This window comes from Megascapheus bottae, chromosome 30 (genome assembly GCF_031878675.1).
Source record: "Megascapheus bottae isolate mThoBot1 chromosome 30, mThoBot2.hap1, whole genome shotgun sequence".
NCBI classification, from domain to species: Eukaryota; Metazoa; Chordata; class Mammalia; order Rodentia; family Geomyidae; genus Megascapheus; species Megascapheus bottae.
The window spans coordinates 5,251,598-5,264,702 of record NC_143538.1 but is presented as its reverse complement, the minus strand read 5'-3'; the positions used below and the strand labels follow the sequence as shown (position 1 = coordinate 5,264,702).

Below are 13,105 nucleotides of genomic sequence, written 5' to 3'. Positions count from 1 at the left end.
ACTAATTTTTCCAGCCTGACCAAGAAGTGGTTACCATACCAGATCTGGGAAGCCTTTCTTCGCCTCTTATAGACACAGAGAGGAACCTGGGCCTGCTTCTTGGATTACATGCTTCTTATTTAGCAGTGAGCACACCGCTGTCTCCTGTCGAGGTTGAATGTGCCAGTAAGAAAAACTTTGTATTCTGCTAACCACTCAGCAAGTACATAATTGAACCCCAAGTACCATTAAGAGCCAGAGAGGAAAGAAGAATCAACTCAGTTGTTGATGATGAAAATGACGGCAGTGAGAATCTCCAATACCAAGTAGCTGTGGGTGGCTTCCATTTGTTCATTTCATCCTCAGCCACTGAGGAAGAGAGCAAGTGCATAGGAATGTCTGCCTGGTGACGTGTCTCATACAGCTCTTTCCTTCACATGGTCCTGGTGTGGCTGTGATCTCCCTATGTGCCCAGAAATCACAGAAAGTTCTGCAGCGTGGACTGGCTATTTGTTTGGGAATAGCCTTCTGTCTGAGGATTGTATTTTCACCAGACTCTAGTCCAGCACTCTGAGTTGGCAGTTTCTGTGACTACCCAAAACAAAGGTAGCTCTCCATAGCCACAAAATAGGCTTAGTGTTTCTTCACTAAGTTGTATAAATTTTTTTTAACTCTTTCCACCTGTCCATCCAGTAAGTGTCTATTGAACATTTTGTTGCTGGTGCAGTTTCCTAGGGTGGGCGTCATTCCAGGTACAGAGATGGGTACAGTGGGCCTCCGGTCTCAGCTGGCATTCCAGGGAGGTCAGGATGCAATGACATTTAGAAGTTCTGGTGGGAAAGCCTGTAGTGATGTTATTCTGGTTGTTTTGGAAGGAGTTCCTTGCCCTCCACTTGTCACAAGCAGTTACAATTGAATATTCCTATTTGTCTTAATAAAGGCATATTTTTTGTCAGACCTGCCTGGTTATTTATCTTGTGCTGCACAAAGGTCTTTTTAGTCCTTTGGATCTCACAGTTCTATGGGCTTTTTTTGTGTCTGTTTGTTTGTGTTTTCCCTTTTGCCAATGCTGGGTTTTGAACTCATAATTCAGAACCTAGTTCTTGTTCAGTTTACTTGTTTGGCTGGCACTCCACCACTTGAGCCACACCTATAGCATGGCTTTTTGCTGGTTATTTTGTAGGTAGAGTTTCATAGACTTTTCAAATCGTGGTTCTCTAGATCTCTAGATCTCAGCCTCCCAAGAAGTTACGATATCAGGCATGAGCCACTGACAGCAACATTAAGATCTTAAAGATTACATATCGTTTGTCAAATATGTTCTCATTGTTATTTGTAAATATTCTAGGAATATGTAGCCCACCCTGAGAATGTTCATTAGAGCAACCTTTCAGCTGTGCTGTTCCCCTGTGTGCTCACTCGGCACCTTGATCTCAGCTCAGTTGACACCTCCACAAAAGACTCAGCATAGTGGCTCGGTTACTGCTGTAAGCCCTGTATCCTCTGTAGTCCTTTATTATCAGATTTCTTAATCAGAATTGAGTGATGATTGATATTGTAAGCCCAGTCTTGGGCGGCGCCATGTTTTGTTACCAGAGCAGAAGGCTAGGTAATCAAGGCAAAAAAGTTCATTTTGCTTTTGTGTGTGTGTGTGTGTGTGTGTGTGTGTGTGTGTGTGTGTGCGTGCGCGCGCGCGCCAGTCCTGGGGCTTGAATTCAGGGCTTAGTTGCTATCCCTGAGCTGTTTTGTTTTTAGTCAAGTCTGGTTGGTCCTCTACCACTTGAGCCACAGCTCTACTTGCCTTTTTTTTTTTTTTTTGATCATTTGAGGTAAGAGTCTGAGGGATTTTCCTGCCTGGGTCGGCTTTGAACTATGACCTTCAGATCTCAGCCTACTGAGGAGCTAGGATTATAGGCATGAGCCACCCATACTCAGCTGCTCACAATATTGGTGGCTGAAAATTTAAACATCACGGTGTGGTCTTTGTTGAAGACCCACTTGCCCATGTGACTTCATGGCAAATGGCATCATGCACAGCACAAGTAAGAGAGTGATTGCATGGTGAAACAAAAAGCCAGAGTGATTGAGAAGTGAAGTTAAAGCTTTTATAACAACTTGCTCTCTCACAAATCCACCTACATCTTAAATCAACTACATCAGTTCCTTCTAAGGGTGCAACCCAGATAATGTAAGATCCCCCCTGGGACTTATAGATCCCAGAACTTCTTCACATTACCACACTAAGGACTTTTTAGGGGGACACATTCAAACCATATCTAAACCATAGCACATCATATGGATCTACACAGCCCTGAGCAGAGGGCTGGAATTGTGTCTTTCTTGAGTTCTAATGCTATACTTAAGGTATATATGAATTGTAAGTCAGTCTAAGTATATTAGATGTAACTCATATGAATGGTGGCTGAATTTCACCTTCCAAGTTGAGTATTTTTTTAAGCTCCTTTAAAACAGTGTGTTTATCAAGAGTGCACTTCAGTCTCTCTTTTGTTTACTTGTGCATTTTCTAGAGTGGCTTCAGTCATCCATCTTCTCGGGAGGCCTGCAAACCAGCCAAATTCATTACAGTTACAATGAAGAGAAAGATGAAGACCACTGCAGCAACCCCGGAGGGACACCTGCCAGCAAATCACGGCTCTGCTCTCACAGACGCGCCCTGGGAGACCACTCACAAGCATTCCTGCAAGCGATTGCAGATAATAACATCCAAGACCACAATGTGAAGGTGAGCCAGCCCTTCCCAGACTTCTGACTTAACTGTTTTATCATCTGAGGACTTTGACATGTGCAGGACATAGCACGGACTTGTTTCTGTGTTCTTTGGAGGGTTGTTTTTGAAGTGAGAAGGTGATTCTGCTCCGCAACAGAATCACTTATTTTAAGTGTGGCAGAAAGTATGACATGGTCTGTGCCATTGTAAAAATGCGCTAGGCAGCGCTGAAGTTACCTTTGGCCCCTTCTGTTCCAGGACTTCCTGTGTCAGATTGAAAGGTACTGCAGACAGTGTCACTTGACCACACCTATTATGTTTCCTCCTGAGCATCCTGTAGAAGAAGTTGGCCGCTTGCTGCTATGTTGTCTTCTAAAACACGAAGATTTAGGTACTGTGCTCAATATCTGTCTACTTTAGCTATCCTGTATATCTTTGATGGTGTGTAGTATACATTCATCCCTCCCTTGTCCTTCTTTCAAATGTCTTTTGCAGGTCATGTGGCATTATCTTTAGTTCACTCGGGTACACTTGGTATTGAGCAAGTAAAGCACAGAACATTGCCTAAATCAGTGGTGGATGTCTGTAGAGTTGTCTACCAAGCTAAATGCTCACTCATTAAGGTGAATGGACTTGAATTTCCTTTTCTTCATTGCCATATAGATGCTTGGTGGAATAGTTGTTAAGTTGTCGTACTCTCTTTGACTTTGCAGACTCACCAAGAGCAGGGCCGTTCTTACAAGGAGGTCTGCGCACCTGTCATTGAACGCTTGAGATTCCTCTTCAATGAGCTGAGACCTGCTGTGTGCAATGACCTCTCTATAATGTCCAAGTTTAAACTGTTAAGTTCCTTGCCTCGTTGGCGGAGAATAGCTCAGAAGATAATTCGAGAACGAAGGAAAAAGAGAGGTAAGAAATCTAGAAGTTGGAAATGCTTTACTCCATACAGTTGAGTCTGATTTTAAGGAGCACTTGTTTGCTACTGTTTATTACATAGGACATTTTTACCTACTTGCCATGGTGTGCGTACGTGTTTTTGTGATTAAACCTCGAAGTCCAGTTTTATTTCTCCAAGAGAAAGGAAAGCAACTTAGAATCAAACATTATGTCTTCGTATAGTAAATTCATTCTGAAGAAGCTAAACCCTAACTTCACTAAGTTGATATAAAATTTTTTTATTCTGATATTTTCAAGGCAGTATTGAAATGTATTAGAACATTTAATCTGATGTGTTAATCTTGCTATTGTTTTGTTTTGTTTGTTTTTGTTGGTTGTGGGGCCTGGACTGTGGGCCTGGGTGCTGTCCCTGACCTCTTCAGCCCAAGGCTAATGCCCTACCCCTTGAGCCACAGCACCACATCCAGTTTTCTTTTTTTTTTTTTTTTTTTTTGCCAGTCCTGGGCTTGAGCTCAGGGCCTGAGCACTGTCCTTGGACTTTCTCAAGGCTAGAGCTCTACCACTTGAGCCTCAGCACCATTTCCAGCTTTTTTCTATGTATGTGGTACCAAGGAATCGAACCTGGGTCTTCATGTATGCTAGGCAAGCACTTTAACCACTAGGCCAAACTCCCAGCCCCCACATCCAGTTTTCTATTGTTTAATTGGAGATGAGTCTCCCAGTCTTTAGTGTCCAAGCTGCCTTTGAACCGTGATCCTCAGATTTCAGCCTCCTGAGTGGTAGCTAGGTTTACAGGCATGAGCCACCACGCCTGGCTAATCTTGCTATTCTTATAAAGACTTCTTTAGGGCCAAAAGTGTGGCCTAGTGGTAGAGTGCTTGCCTAGCATTCCCAAAGCCCTGGGTTTGATTCCTCAGTACCAGATACATAGAAAAAGCAATAAGTGGTGTTGTGGATCAAGTGGTAGATGGCTAGCCTTGAGAAAGCTCAAGGACAGTGTCCACGCCCTGAGTTCAAACCCCAGGACTGATAATCAAGCATTCAATCAATCAGTCAATCAGTAAGACTTTTTTTAACATTGAGTTCCCCCTTAATTCATGTGTGATACATTTCAAGATTTTTAGTGCATATGCAAAACTGCAGGAAGCACCAAGTCCTGTATCTACTTGACTTTTTCCCTATATTTACACATATCTATGGTAAAGTTTAACTTGGTATAAAATTTAACTCTAGCAAGGAAGCTCACTTGAGTGTAGGAGTCCAAGGTAATTGATAATACTCAGACTCCAACTCCCCTGAGCAAAAACAGGTAATCACCATAAGACATATGTTTAGTGTCACCTGTCTGGCCAAACTGTTGTCACATGGTCCCAGGACTCAGGTCTGTGGAAACACTCTTTTTGAGAAAGGGGCTCTTTGTGTAGCCCAGTCTGACTTTGAAAAACCTTCCTATCTCAAACTCCCAAGTACTGGGATTCCAGGCATGAATTCCCATGCTTGGCTGACAGGATATTCTAAAGGATTATGTCTCAGTTATTGGAGACTAGTCAAAGGATAGACCATTCTTGGCAGTGTGAAGAATTTGAGCAAACCAGGCCAAGGTTGTTTCAGCTCTTTATTTATGTAATATCCTAAGGACAATAAGACATAAAAACCTGAAAAGAGATAAATGGGGGAAAATGTCTTATATCACTTTAGTAAATTATATAACAGTTTGGTTAAGAATGCTGAAAAAGGAATCCATTTCATTCAGTTACCCTCTGATTAAGAAAAGCATTGCCCTAGGCCAGCAAGGACAAGCCAGGACCTATGGGCCAATGTAACTTGTTGCTTGCCTTGTGTTATTTGTTGGCTGTCTTCTATTGTAAATGGTTAAAACAATATATAAAAAGAAGCATAATTTAAGGTGAAAATTTTGTGAAGTTTAAATTTCAGCATTAGTAAGCGTGCATGTATTTATGTATACACATATACAAACATACTTTGTGTGCTATAAAAGTTGTAGAGTTGAGTATCTACAACAGAGATGACTTAAGACTGATATAGTCACTGTGGCTTTAAAAGCAAAGATGCTGGTCCCAGCCCTCTTTCCACTGTAGTGCCCTTTCTGTGCACTGATGTGGTGTGGAGAAGTGTCATTACTAGATGGCATGGATACTTGTTGTGATAATACTTTTGTCATTTGAGCATTAGCACTTATAATGTTCACATGTTTCCTTCACGCAAATCGTTCTTAATTTACAACTGTGTTTTAAGTAAATGATTTTTTTCACTGAATGATACTTTAAAATACAGTTCCTAAGAAGCCAGAATCCACTGATGATGAAGAAAAAATTGGAAATGAAGAAAGTGATTTAGAAGAAGCTTGCCTTTTGCCTCATAGTCCCATAAATGTGGATAAAAGACCCATTGCAATTAAATCTCCCAAGGTGAGGTATTTTCTGTGGTTTTGAGGTTGACTGAGTAGAAGCATAGCCCATAGCAAAGGAATCTATAAATGTTGAACCTTTTTACTGAGCATATATATACTTAGTACATTGCTTATGACTATAATTCCAGTTGCTTGTATAGTGAAAAACAGGATGATGGTAGTCTGAAGACAGCCTGGACAAAAACTCTTGAGATCTCAGCTTAACAAGTGGGCATGGTAGTATTGCCTCCTGTCTCAGCTGGAGGATCACAGTCTAAGACCTGCCAAGACAAAAAATTGAGACTATTTGAAAAATAACACAAAATGGAGTATGTGATATCACTTGATAAAGCACCTCTACCTCATAAGTGTGAGTCCCTGAGTTCAAATCCTACTAACTCCTTTCCACCTGGAAATTAAAAGGTAATAGTGTAGTTCAGTAGTGGTAAGTGAGCTTAACTGGTATTGCCCTGGTCAGAACTATGGCTACAGAGTCTCATGGACTTTTTAGTGCCCAGGCTGGCTTTGAACCATGATCCTCAGCTCTCCGCCTTGTGAGTAGCTAGGATTTCAGGTGTGAGAGACTGCACCCAGCCATTGTATACATTTTTTTGTTAGAGAAACCTTATTGGTCCCTGAGAATATTAATATGAAGAATAACTTTTTTTTTTAAGCACATACATACTACTTCCTTTAGCAGAGCTGAGCTGGCAAGTGGCTAGCATGAATCTAAGACATAGGACTTCTTTCTCAGCACCCAAAACAATCTACCAAACACAAAAACTGTTGGGTGAATTACTTCAGTAACTGTTGTGAGTTACTTTCCAGAACTGTTTTAGAGTGTGTGTGAATCGGGGTCACTAATGGTGCAAATTGTTCTCCTTTGTCAGGATAAATGGCAGCCACTGCTGAGCACAGTCACAGGTGTTCACAAATACAAGTGGTTGAAGCAGAACGTTCAGGGGCTCTACCCACAGTCTGCGCTGCTCAGCACAATTGCTGAATTTGCCCTTAAGGAGGAGCCGGTAGACGTGGAAAAAATGAGAAAGTGCTTACTGAAACAGGTAAGGAGGCTTCTGTAAGAACAGGCTTTTGTGCATTGAGCGGTGGGGCTCTGAACTGACCTGTCTGCACTACTGTTTTGTAGCTGGAGAGAGCTGAGGTCCGCCTGGAAGGGATAGATACAATTTTGAAGCTGGCAGCCAAAAACTTCTTACTCCCATCTGTACAGTATGCCATGTTTTGTGGATGGCAAAGACTTATTCCTGAGGGAATCGATATCGGGTAAAACTGTATACAATTTTTTGATTTTTTTTCTTAATTACAGGAATTTCTGGCAATACTATATTGTTCTCATGAAGTTAAAAAATCTGGTTGTGCTGGGTGCTGGTGGCTCACACCTGTAATCCTAGCTACTCTAGAAACTGAAATCTAAGGATCAAAGTTAAAAGCCAGGCCCGGCTGGAGTCCTTGGGACTCATATCTCCACTTAACCAATAGAAAACTGGAAGTAGTGCTATGGGCTCCAAGTGCTAGAATGCTATAACCTTGAGAAAAAAAGCTCACGGAGAGCACCTAGTCCCTGAGTTCAAACCCTATGACCAGCGTCAACAAAAGAAATCTGTTTGTATCTAAAGTAAAATTCTTTTCCTTTATTTGAAAGGGAACCCCTTACAGATTGCTTAAAGGATGTTGATTTGATCCCACCTTTTAATCGGATGCTGCTGGAAGTAACTTTTGGCAAACTGTATGCATGGGCCGTTCAGAATATTCGAAATGTCTTAATGGATGCAAATGCCAAATTTAAAGAGCTCGGTGAGTTTAGACCAAACCAAACCCTCATTACCAAAAGGCTCCGTTAGGATTCAAGTTAGGATTGTAGAAGCATAATTTCACTGACCTTAGATTACAGGTGTACAAATAAGCATTTTGATTTTAGAAATTTGAACATGAGATCGATATCCTAAGATGGTATTAGCTTTCTCATTTTCTAAATAGCTTTCAAATTTGGCAGAAGACACAAATTTGAGATGTTAATATTTCTGTGTCATTCCATACTTTCTAAGATACCTGTGTGTCAGATATCAATACTTATTTTCTGGATAGTTTTGAGCATTGACAGAAAAATGCTCGAGCATAACTGTTCTGCTGAAAATAAAAGTATGCCCAAGGGTTTTAGGAAGTAGCTTATTAAGTCTTGAAGACAGATAGAAATGGCTGGGTGTGGAGTGCAGATTTCAGGACACTTGCAAAACAAGATAGCTGCATGGTCCATCTTTTCTTTATCTGGAAACTCACTGAAACCATAAAACTTACAAAAATAAGTGTATAACAAACACAAACTTTTGCATAGCATCTCTACTGATGTATACATGACCAAGAAGTTTAAGTAGATGTCATTGCTTATTAGGTATTCAGCCTGTTCCCCTACAAACCATTACCAACGAGAACCCTTCAGGACCAAGCCTGGGGACCATCCCACAAGCTCGCTTTCTCCTGGTGATGTTCAGCATGATCACTCTGCAACATGGTGCCAACAACCTGGACCTGCTACTCAACTCGGGCACCCTGGCACTCACCCAGACCGCACTGCGGCTGATTGGTATGTTGGCAGTGACCTGGGGGTCACCTGCATGGTTTTTTCTTTTGGAGATGTATTAAATCATACAAAGTCAGGGATTTTTCTCATTGCATCTCCATACACGCACGCAATATACATGGATCCTGTTTATTCCCACTCTTAGCCTTTCCCCTTCTGCTTCCCTGTTAGTCCCTGTTTCACTTTCATAACACCGGTTTTTGTTTTCCCTTAGCTTCTACAAACAAGAAAGCACAGGGTTCTTCTCTTTCAAGACTGGCTTATTTCACTTAACAGGATGATCTAGTTCCATCTGTTGTTCAGGAAATGACATAATTTCTCTCTTCTTCATGGCTGAGTACACCTCCATTGTGTGTATATACCACATTTCTTTATCCATTTATCTGTTGATTGCACCTGGGCTGACTGCATAATTTAGGTAGTGACTAGTGCCACAATAAACATGAGTATACTAAGCTTGGATTCTTTGGGGTATATACCCAGAAGTAGTATGGCTGCATTATAAAGAGTTGTAAATTTTTGAAGGACCTCATACTGCTTTCCCTAGTGGCTGCACTAATTTATATTCCCACTAACAGTGGTTAAAAGTTATGTTTTCCCCCTGGATTGTCAGCAGTGTGTGTGTTAGTGTGTATACACATGTATACTGGTACAGGGGCTTGAACTCTGGGCCTTATGCTCTGCTTTTTTTTGCTCATGGCTTGCACTCAACTATTTCTCCACTTCTGTTTTTTCCTCCTCAATTTTTTTTGTGTGTGTTTTTTGCTTTTTGTTTTTTGTTTCTTCTGGTTCATTGGAGATAAGAGTCTCTTGGATTTGTCTGCCAAGGCTGGCTTTGAACTGAAGACCAGGGATCTCAGCCACCTAAATAGACCATAGGTATGAGCCATAGGTGCCTGATTTCCAATGTAGCTTTCATTTGCAGGTCTCTGATGTCTAAGCATGTTCAACATTTTTCGTGTATTGATTGGCTATTTGTACTTATTTGAGCACTTCCTATTTAAATGTTTTGTCTGTTTCTTGATTAGATTATTTGTTCATTTGGTGCTCAGTGTCAGATAAGTATCTGGTCAATACTTTTCTCCCATTTTATAGGCCATTTTTTTTTACTGCTTTTCTACTGCATGAAAACTTCTTTTTTATCTGGATATAATTGAATTTGTCAGTTCTTGCCTTTATTTACTGAGGAGACCTCGCCAATGTATGTTTTGGTGCCTCTGTCGAGAATTGGTTGGCTGTTCGTGTTTGGGCTTATTTCTGGAATTATCTATTCAGTTCTGTTTTCTGTCAGCTTTCATGCCAATAGCAGGTTGCTTTTGTTGCTGTGGCTCTGAGGTATAGTTTGAAGGTGTAGTGGTTTTGAGATATCGTTGTGAGGCCTCCAGCATTGGCCATTTTGCTCATGGTTCCTTTGGCTCTTTGGAGACCTTTTTGTGTCTTGCTGACTTGCCCTCCTTTTCCTCTTTCTTCCCTCTCACTCCTTCCCTAACTTCCTTTCCTACACCTTTATTTTCTCCTTCTTTCCTTTTCACCTTATAGTTTTCATTGTGGAGGTCTTTAACACCTTTGGTTTAATCTTATGTACAAGGTTCGTTTATTTTTTTCTTTCTTTTTTTCTTTTTTGTAGATCATCAAGCTTGAACTCTGGGCTGCCCCTGAGCTCTTCAGCTCAAGGCTACCTAGCCCCTACTCCTTGAGCCACAACCCCATTTCCTCTTTTCTAGTGATTAATTGGAGATAAGAATTTCATGGTCTTTAGTGCCTGGGCTGGCTTTGAACCGAGATCCTCAGATCTTAGCCTCCTGAGTAGTACCGGCCTGAGCCTCCCCACCTGGCTACTTTTTTCTTTTTCTTTTTTTCTTTTTTTTTAACACTATGGTTTAACTACTTTCATACTTATTTGTATCTGTTTTGACTACTTTCATACTTATTTGTGTCTGTTTTGGTTGTCTCTTGCCTTAGTGCTATGACAAAGAATTCAAGGATTATATTGAAGAAAAGGCATCTAGTCTCATTCTGATTTTATAAGAAATACTTTCTTTTTTTTTACCCATTCTGTATACTGTTGGCTCTGTAGCCTTTAAAGTTGTATGAACCTTCTGTTCATAGTTTTTTTTAAGGACTTATTATGAAAGCATCTTAGATTTTTCTTAGTACTTTTTTCTATATCTATTATGGTAATTATTTGATTCTTTTCCTTGCTTCTAATTATGTGCTGTATTACATTTATTGATTGATATGTTGAACATTCCCTGCATTCCTGGATAAAACCAACTTGATTGATATAAGATCTTTTCTAATCTTTTTACTTACTTAAGGAGTAGAATTACAGGATCATATAACAATACTATGTTTAATAATAATAATACTATGTTTTACTTGTTGACAAACTACAAAACTTTTTCACTCATATATATGTAATATATATGTGTGTACATACATTTATACATATATATATATATACTCCTGTATATATCATACTTTAATTCAGCTTGACCATATATATATATATATATATATACATACACACACACACATATATATATATATATATACGCACACATATGCATATGGCCCTGTGTGTATTATATGTTTATATTTTAAGTTTAATATCTGTAAGGGAGAGAAAATAGGTACCATTTCTCTCTGAGCTTGACTGCTGGTCAGTGGATTTTTGTCCAGATCCATCCATAATTTTTTTCTCTCTGATGAATGAACAAAAATTTCACTATATATCTCCCTCATTTTTGTGACCCATTCATTGGTTGTAAAGCATCTGATCTTTATTTTACCCTGATTTGCAATCTTTTAGATATATACCCAAGAGTAGTATTGTCAGTTCATAGAGTAGTTCTATCCTTAATATATTGAAGCATGTCCATACTGACTTTAATAGTGATTACAGAATCTTTATATTCCCACCAATAGTGTATTCAGGATTACTTTGGCGCCCTAATCTTCTCCAGCATTTGTTGTTTATATTCCTGATGATAGTTATTCGGGACTCGCATGAGATAGAATCTCAGTGTTGCTTTGACTTGTATTTCCTTTGTGGCCAAGAGTATTGAACAAATTTTCATGTATTTATTGTACCTCTTCTTCTGAGGTGGAAAGACTTCCCATATTCATGGATTAGGAGAATTAATATCATGCCAAAGGCAATCTACAAATTCATTGTGGTTTTGATTTGGATTTCACTGGCTTTTCCTTGTTTGATCCTCGGTATATCTTCTTTCGAGAAATGTTCTTTTGAAAAGGGATGTCTGTTGTCTTTTTTATGTTGAGTTATAGGAATACCTGTGAATTTACTGCTTTTTTTTTTCAAATGTACCAAACATTTAAAGAATTAATGACAGTCCTCAAATTCTTCTAAAAATATCCTTTGCAGATCTGTAGACCTTTAGCAGATGTATGATTTGAGGATACTTTCTCCTGTTCTATGGACTGTATTTTCCTTGGAAATTGAGAAGTGAGTCTTCCAACTTTGTTTTTTCTTTCTCACGATTATCTTGGGTATTTTGGGTCCCTTGTATTTCAAGGCTGATTTTTTTTATATAAGGAAACAAGACCTTTGGGATTTTGCTAAAAAATTATATTGCCATTTTAACAGTATGAATTAATTCATGTTTTGGGGGGAGAATGTACTTTCATCAACATTTTATGGTTTTACAATTATCAGAGTAATGACATAATGTGAATTAAGAAACATTCCCTAATGTTCTATTTTTAAAAGAGTTTAAAGATTGTTTTTAATTCTTTTTTAAATGTTTGGGAGACTTTACCTGTTAAGACATGTTGTCCCAAGTTTTTCTTTTTGATCATGTTTTGATTATTAATTCATTTTCTAAACTTATCAGCCCTATTCAGATTTCCTGTCTTCTTGAATCTGTCCAGATAGTTTGTATTTTTGTCTTGATGATCTAGTTGACATTATAATTGTTCACAATATTCTTTTACAATCCCTTGAATTTTTTTTTCCAAGTAATTTCCCTGATTACATCTCTGAGTTTCATTCTCTGTCTTTTCTTAAGATAGCTACTGGTTTGTAAACTTTTTTAAAAGCCAATTTGGTTTTGAAGAATCTGTTGTTTTTCTGTTTTTTATTTTGTTTATTCTTATTTTTATTTTTCCTTGTGCTAACTTTGGCTTACTGTATTTTCTATCTAGTTACTCCAGAAATTATATTTGAGATCTTCTATTGTAGTACATGCTTTTATAAATAAATACTCTTAGCCTTCTTACTGTTCTCTGTAAGTTTTGAGACATTTTCATTCATCTTCAGTATTTTAAATTCTCGTGATTTCTTTTTTAGTTCACTGGTTGTTTTAAGTTCTGTTGAATTACCATATATTCTGAGTTCCCCTGTTTTCCTACTAGTCTTAATTTCTAACCATTCCATTTTGGTTGCAGCTGGTAATGTTTGCAATTTTATGTTATTAAGTATATTAAGTTAAATAAAGAGTTCAGTTTATAGAAGTGAATGTACCTGTGA

General features: G+C 38.9%; 1 protein-coding gene across 1 annotated transcript in view; it reads left to right on the top strand.

Moving 5' to 3' along the window:
• The window catches only part of Herc2 (HECT and RLD domain containing E3 ubiquitin protein ligase 2), a 122,917-nt gene that overhangs the window by 47,945 nt on the left and 61,867 nt on the right, over positions 1-13,105 (top strand). The window contains exons 26-35 of the mRNA XM_090321759.1: positions 15-165; positions 2,508-2,722; positions 2,966-3,098; positions 3,203-3,330; positions 3,421-3,616; positions 5,900-6,033; positions 6,905-7,078; positions 7,162-7,298; positions 7,678-7,829; positions 8,425-8,616. Of these exons, the coding sequence (XP_090177885.1) occupies positions 15-165; positions 2,508-2,722; positions 2,966-3,098; positions 3,203-3,330; positions 3,421-3,616; positions 5,900-6,033; positions 6,905-7,078; positions 7,162-7,298; positions 7,678-7,829; positions 8,425-8,616 (1,612 nt within the window). The remainder of the gene's footprint in view (positions 1-14; positions 166-2,507; positions 2,723-2,965; positions 3,099-3,202; positions 3,331-3,420; positions 3,617-5,899; positions 6,034-6,904; positions 7,079-7,161; positions 7,299-7,677; positions 7,830-8,424; positions 8,617-13,105) is intronic.